Source organism: Micromys minutus, assembly GCF_963924665.1.
Source record: "Micromys minutus genome assembly, chromosome: 4".
In the NCBI taxonomy this organism is placed as follows: Eukaryota; Metazoa; Chordata; class Mammalia; order Rodentia; family Muridae; genus Micromys; species Micromys minutus.
Window position 1 is genome coordinate 20,235,995 of NC_137973.1, and position 7,472 is coordinate 20,243,466.

General features: G+C 50.9%; 1 protein-coding gene across 1 annotated transcript in view; it reads left to right on the top strand.

Annotated features, from left to right (window-relative positions):
- Positions 1–2,478: 2,478 nt before the first annotated feature.
- Positions 2,479–7,472, top strand: part of DCHS2 (dachsous cadherin-related 2) — a gene marked incomplete at both ends in the record, with an annotated part of 211,384 nt that continues 206,390 nt past the window's right edge. The window contains one exon of the mRNA XM_080915358.1: positions 2,479–4,470. Coding sequence (XP_080771484.1) covers positions 2,479–4,470 — 1,992 coding nt within the window. The remainder of the gene's footprint in view (positions 4,471–7,472) is intronic.

Below are 7,472 nucleotides of genomic sequence, written 5' to 3' on the forward strand. Positions count from 1 at the left end.
ATTCTCAAGGAAAGATCGGATGATAATGCAGTTTGGGATGAAAAGGTTCAAAGGAGCAAGGTAGAGTTGGGACTCACCACAGGGGCCAGTTAAGTTTCAGTTGTGATTTCAAAGTTCCAGTTTACAAGTTCATCCACTGAGCTGCCTGCCTATCAGTTACTCCAGCCACTGGATACGGAAGTGAAGAGTGACCTACCATTCGCCAAACGCCCTCTCAGACCCTCTCATGGGTGGCGGGATAAAGCTGTGCTTTAAGTCTATGAAGAGGGTTAGGTTAAAGTAATAGGACAAACAAGCTGATCCCAGGTACTCAAAGGTGCACTGAATGAAACAGAATGTGGGGATCTAGGTTTACCTTGGAGCTCCCACTAGAAGGACGGGGGTCAGGGAGATGTCCCCTTAGTTGGCATCTTAGATGAGAATAGAATGAGAAAGAGCCTGCTTTGAGGACCAGAAAGAGACCTAGATAGGGCAGCCCAGCAACTCCAAGGTTCTGCAACGAGCAGACAAGAACAAGGCAGGCAGGTGCCTGAAGCAAGAAGCTATGGTGTAGATTCTGAATAGGGGTTAAGCGCTTTGTGTTGGCTTTAGAAACAGTCTGAATGCTTGGTGGAGAAAGACCTACAGAGGGGCCAGTGCTGGTGGCAGTGGTGTTGGTGTAATACCTGAGGTCTGTGCATCAGGTTGGAAAGAGGACTCCAAAATCTCAAGCCCCATCTTCCGAATGCTTAAAGGCACTTGGCTGGTAAAAGGGAGGCTGATATTTTAATAACATCTCTGGTTACATACAACACGTCTACTGCACAGAAAATCATTTGATTATTATTTTGTCAGGGGTACAGGGTGGCCTGGCTGCTATGCATAGCCACTCGATATAAAAAGGCGTTCCACTGGGGTTCCTGGGGAACTGTATACTGGGCTTTTGGTCTTTCTCTAGCAGAGAACAGTATCTAGGAAATTAATTCTTTTGACGGAAATGCAAAATTGCAGAAACCTCTCCCTACATATGTCTGGCCATTGCAAAGAGGGCAGACTCCGTTGGTGGAGCGTGCTTTATTAGAGGCCACGTATCAGTTTCTACCTATAACTATGGGCTATGTAGGCTGAAGTGAATTGTCTTTGGGTTCAACCACAAGCTACTTTGGAAGAGCTATCAGAACCCTGCCAAGTTCTTCCCTTCGGAGTGGAGGTAGAGCTGAGGTGCCCCGGCTTAAGCCACAAGGTCTGTCTGCACATAAATCATCATCATAAAATATGCTAGGAGGTATGATGGCGCTGGATGCCTAAAAAAGGTTCGCATGCTCCGTTCATTGTCGTCATCATCGGTGGCGGGGGCGGGTGGGGTGTGTGACAAGACACTGGCATGTCCTAAATAGTGGCGTGGCATAATAAAGCATGCTATGTACCATGTGTGTCACAGATTTTTCAGGATTTCTGGAAGTTTTTTTTTCTCCTTTCTTTTTTTTTCCCAAGTTCCGCCTTTCCTGCTTTACAGTTAAACTGGCCCCAGCTGTGCATAGGCCTTCGACTCCATCTGTCCTTCCCCAGGGGAGGGGGATTCTCTCACCAGAGAACACAAGTTTGGCTCCTTCAAGCGGTCATAGAGCCCCCACCTTCCTTGGAGCGATAGCCAGGCTCGCGGCAGGGTCTGCCCTGAGGATGGAGAGGGAGAGTAGGGGCAAGCTGCTGGCCCGTCCCCCAACCCAGTACACTTTGCACGCAACGCCAGGCCAGACAAGCCCGTCAGCATCTCCGTCCGGGGCTCCGTGTCCATCCAGTTAGCTGTTTTTCCGCCCTTTTACAGAACCGAGGCTCTCAGGTTGGAATTCACCCGGGTGCGAGCCGCATCACACACGGGGAGGGGACTATGGAGTAGGAGGCCCAGTCGGAGAGGGCGCCAGGCAGTCCTCAGCGCCCAGAGACGCCAGGGGTGGGGTGGATGGGTGGGGGAGCGGCCGCCCCTGTAGCAGCCGGCTGCGGAGCGGCCCCTCCCACCCTCCCTCCCGCCCCGCGCCCTCTCGGCCTCCCCGCCCTTACTCCACCCCCTTCCCGGCCGGATCCCCTTCCTCTCCGTGTGCGCGCTTTAAATAATTTCCTCCTTTTTGGCAAAAGAAATAATGCACCTGACTTTACCAGGGGGAAACAGCCAGCCGAGCAGAACAAGGAACAGATGTAAAAGGGATAGATGGAGAAGAAGAGAGAAAAAGCGATGGGACTCGCTTAAAGACATCCAGAAGCTGGAGAGGTGGCCGCGGAGGCAGAGGCAGCTAGAGCCGCCCCCCTCCTGCGTGAGTCGCGGGCAGAGGGCGTCTGCACCAGTTGCAGATGTCACCCTGGGAACTCCTGGGTCTCTGGGTTTGTTTGCCAAACAAAGTCTTTTCTTCTCTGGCTTAGATACTGAAGGGGCTCCTGGGTTGTTCTGCGATCCCAACACAAGCTGGCAGCTATCCGGAGCCTCCCTAAAGAGCTGGAGGAGAAATGAGCCCTGCTAGGCGGAGGATGGGTGAAGGGCGTCAGCCGGCGGGGTCACCCTTTGGGCGGCCCCACGGCGCCGGGGCGCACAGCTCCCTGCTCCGGCTTTTCGTCCACGCCTGCCTATGGGCAGCCTCGGGCTCGTCTGCCCAGGTGTTCAACCTCAGCCTCTCGGTGGACGAGGGGCTGCCCCCGGACACCCTGGTGGGTGACATTCGCGCGGGGTTGCCAGCAGCGCAGCAGGAGGAAGGGAATGGCTTTTTTCTGTCGGAGGACTCAGATGACTCCCCGCTGCTGGACGACTTCTACGTGCACCCGGACACTGGCATCATCCGCACCGCTCGGCGTCTGGACCGCGAGCGGCGGGACCATTACAGCTTCGTGGCCGCCACGCTGCTGGGAGAGGTGGTGCAGGTGGAGATCCGTGTCAACGACGTGAACGACCATTCGCCTCGCTTTCCCCGCGACTCCTTGCAGCTGGACGTGTCGGAACTTAGCCCTCCAGGGACAGCTTTCCGCCTACCAGGTGCCCAGGACCCGGACGCGGGGCTGTTCAGCATCCAGGGCTACACTTTGCTGCAAGCTTCCGGCCAGCCCCAGGACCCTGCAGGGCCCTTCTTCCAATTGCGCTACGGGACGCCGGGGCTCCAGGCTTTGCCTTCCCTGCCCGCGTCCTCATCTCCCCTGGAACCCTTAGACCTGGTGCTGCTGCGGCGCTTGGACCGAGAGGCGGCGGCGGCGCACGAGCTGCACATCGAAGCGTGGGACGGTGGCAGCCCGCGGCGCACCGGCCTTCTGCACGTGCAGCTGCGTGTGCTGGATGAGAATGACAACCCGCCAGTTTTCGAGCAGGGCGAGTACCGCGCCGCGGTACGCGAGGACGCCCAGCCAGGAGCCGAGGTTTGTCGGGTGCGTGCCACCGATCGCGACTTGGGGCCCAATGGCTTGGTACGCTACAGTATCCGGGAGCGACAAGTGCCCGTGGCGGGCGCAGGTGGCGGGCCACCGGGCGATCGGGGCTATTTCTCGGTGGAAGAGCTGAGTGGTGTAGTGCGGGTGCAGAGACCTTTAGACCGTGAGGAACAGGCCTGGCACCAGCTGGTGGTCCAGGCCCGCGACGGGGGCACCGAGCCAGAAGTGGCCACCGTGCGCTTGTCCATTGACGTGCTGGACGTGAATGACAACCCGCCTGCCATCCACTTGCTCTTTCTCACCGAGGGAGGCACAGCTCATGTCTCTGAGGGCGCTCGGCCAGGCGACTACGTGGCTCGAGTCTCGGTGTCCGATGCAGATGGTGACCCAGAGAATGAAGAGGAGGCTGCGGGGGTGCTTGGCACACGTCTCGGGGCAGGCAGCATCAAGTTGTCCTTGGAGGGTGGGAACGGAGCCTTCGCGCTGCAGCCGGGTGGTCCACGTGGAGTATTTTTCCTTTGCACCGAGACCCCCTTGGACAGGGAAAGCCAAGATCTATACGAGTTAAGACTAGTGGCCACTGATGCAGGGTCCCCGCCTTTGAGCACGGAGGAGTCACTGTTGCTCTGGGTCTCGGACCTCAATGACCAGCCACCTGTCTTCAGCCAGGAGCATTACAGGGCCTCTGTGTCTGAAGCCGCTGTCCCTGGCACCTCGGTGGTTTGGGTCAGCGCTTTGGATGCTGACCAGGCTGACACCGATCATGCCAGGCTGCGATACGCGCTAGTGCAACTCTCGGATCCCTGCGAGTCTGAGGCTCTGTCACCCAAGGCAGAGTGTGTGCCATCCTTCAGCATCAACCCGGACAACGGTTTGATCAGCACCATCCGAGCCCTAGACCGAGAGCTCCAGGAGACAGTGGAGCTGAGAGTGGTGGCCCAGGACCTTGGAGAGCCACCACTTTCTGCCACCTGTCGAGTGACCGTTACTGTGGATGACGTGAATGACAATGAACCCATTTTCCGGAGGCAGGTGTATAATGTCACCCTGGCTGAGCATGCTGCCATTGGACATTGCTTTCTGCAGGTGAGAATATCAGGTGTCTGGGCTCAGCTCAAGGCCGGGGATGGATGGTGGGGATGTAAATCCGTCTGGAAACCGTGACATGCGTGGTTGTAGACCCTCCAGTGCGAGGCGAGCTCACCATACAGACTCCACAGCTTTGCGCCATGTCTTGGCGCTGTGATCCCTAAGGTCCTTTCTCCATCACAGTACGTTTGTTTCTTGGATTTTTCTTCTGGGACCCCAGTTTCCTTTACATTGGCTTGCTCCCAAATCTAATTGGGAGGGACTCCCCATTGTCCTAAAGCAGATCTCAGGTTGTAGGCAATGTTCTATACACGTTTGAGAACTTTCTGTGGCATCTCAGGACTCAGGGTAAACGTCATTTTCAAACACTGAAACCCTTTTGTGTGACCACCTCCAAGGTCCCTCTTACGCTCTTTTCTACTTGCTTTGGAAGTTTACCAAGGTGACTGCTGACATTAAGTCGTTGTAGCTATCATGTTTGTGGGCTGAGAGCCTCCAGTAAGGGCTTCAGTGCTGGAGAAGAGGAGACTCAGCCAGTCCACCATGGTAACCCCAGGGCTTGTGCTTTGCTATTTGACTTTGGTGTGCTCTTTAGAGTTCATGGGCTCTCTCCTGTAGTATTAGAAAGCTTCTTCCAGGCTGTCCCTCCTTGTTGCTTCCCGTCTTATTCTTACCTGATGTTAGATAAGCACATTTCCAGGATTGACTTAGTTGCTCCAGGATAACTTGGAGAAATAAGGAGTCGCACGTTGTCTGACTGCTGGATTTACTTTATGCTTCAGTTAGCGCCCAGGTCTGTGTAGGCTGAAGACCACTACTCAGTACTTCCTGCTTTTCGGTTAGAACGAAGGGGCTTTAGCTTTTATAACGTACACCCCTGGTAACCTTCAGATCAGTGAGGGGCTTCTGTGAAAGTAAAAAAGGGATTTTTGGGTTGCTCATAACTTATCAGCGTGTAATTAACAGGACTGTCATCCCTGCTCTAGCATCTGAAAATGTGGGTCATGGCCATATGGAGTAGTGTCACAGAGAATGGGGTTGTAGAAAGTGTGGCAGCATCGAAGGTGTCTAAACTCCCCAAGAGCAAAATTAATTAGAAATGAAACTTAGAATGGAGTCAGAGGGAATCCTGGCACCCCTCTTCCGTGTTACATCATGTGACTTCACTAGTCTTGCTTCTGAACACACAGCTTGCGCTCCTGGTGTTGCATATATGCAGCTCACACAGCACTGGTGAGGGTCGCAAGACATACCTGTGCTCGGTCTGAGACTCTCATTTGGATGGCAGCGTTTACTTCTTATTTTTATTAACTTTGACTATATATCATTTAAAATGTATTTGTATGTAACATATACATATTCAATATATTTATCAAACATACATTTAATGAATATAAATGCATATATCTTATATAGTATATCTACTATATAATTACTGTTTAACAAAGATTTGGGGCCTGTTGTAGCCACAGTTGGCTTTGAACTTTCTATGTAGCTTCCACCTCCCAAGCTGTGGGACTGTAGGTTTGTAGTATCTCCATTCTTTGATCTTATAAACAAACATACTGTTTTAACTATACAAAACAGATACTTTTAAAACATTTCTCCACTGTTATTCTTTAATATATGAACAACAAATTGACATATCACTGGGTTGTTTTGTATTAGTATATTTGATTTTAAAAATTGCTGTCTGAGTTGTTGACTTGGCTTTCATTACAACTTTTCAATAAATTTTGACTTGGGGATTAGCAGGAGATTTACAATAATTTCTAATGTGGTTGTATTAGTTTGGGCTTTACTGCTGTGAACAGACACCATGACCCAGGCAACTCTTATAAGAACAACATTTAATTGGGGCTGGCTTACAGGTTCAGAGGTTCAGTCCATTATTGTCAAGGCAAGAGCATGACAGCATCCAGGAAGGCATGGTCCAGGGGAACTGAGAGTTCTACATCCTTATCTGAAGGCTGCTAGTGGAAGACTGACTTTTAGGCAGCTAGGATGAGGGTCTTAAAGCCCATGCCCACAGTGACACATCTCCAACAAGACCACACCTCCAAAAAGTTCCACTCTCTGGACTAAGCATATTCAAACCATGGCGATGGTCTTAAATATACATCCGCAAATTTGTACTCTATATTTATATGAAGCTATGTTCTCAACACTGATAATTTCAAGATCAAAATGTGTATCATTTCTGAGAAACTCTGAAGATAGTTGACATCCTGCAGTATCAAACATTCAGCTAAGGGCTAATTCCCGGTGTAAAACTAAGCAAGAACACCCATTGTATTGATGTGTGAATTTGTTTTTTTTTTTTTTTTCTTTAATACATGGTAAAATGATTTGCCAAAACAAACAATTACCTTAAAATACATTTATTTAAGAGTTATTATCAATAGATGTTTAACGTTTATCTTTATTTATATACACGGAAGCCAAGGATAATGTAAAGATGTCATCTCTAGTGCAGGAGTTCCCACTGTAGCTGATTATCAGCTCTCATTTATCCACAGGAGGCTTGAAAAGCAGTCATTCCTCACTGCTGACCCAAGCAAGTCCAGTGTCAATGGCTAACACCACCAAAGAGTGTTTCCTCTTTTAACCAGAGTCTGAAGTCAGAAAGGACGATAGAGCTCATCATCTGCTTAAGGCGGAGGAAACCTCGACAGTGACTTGCATTAATTTCCCTAACTATCCAGAGATCAGCCACGTAGGCTTAGGAATACTGCAGAAGAGGCCGAGACATGGAGAGAGCCATAGATGCCCAGTGTCCAAAGAGAGTGCCACCAGATTTGAGCTATGACATCATGATAAGGCAAAGGTTAGATAGGGTAATTTCCAAGACTACTTCTTCTTCTTCTTGGGAGGCTTGATTGTCTTGGCATGATACTAACAAAATACAGCTTTGTTTGCAGGAGAAAGGATGGGTTCACTGTGACTGTTTTGACTAGAACCTATCTAGGAGTTGCTTCTTAAATGGAAAGGGTTCTGCC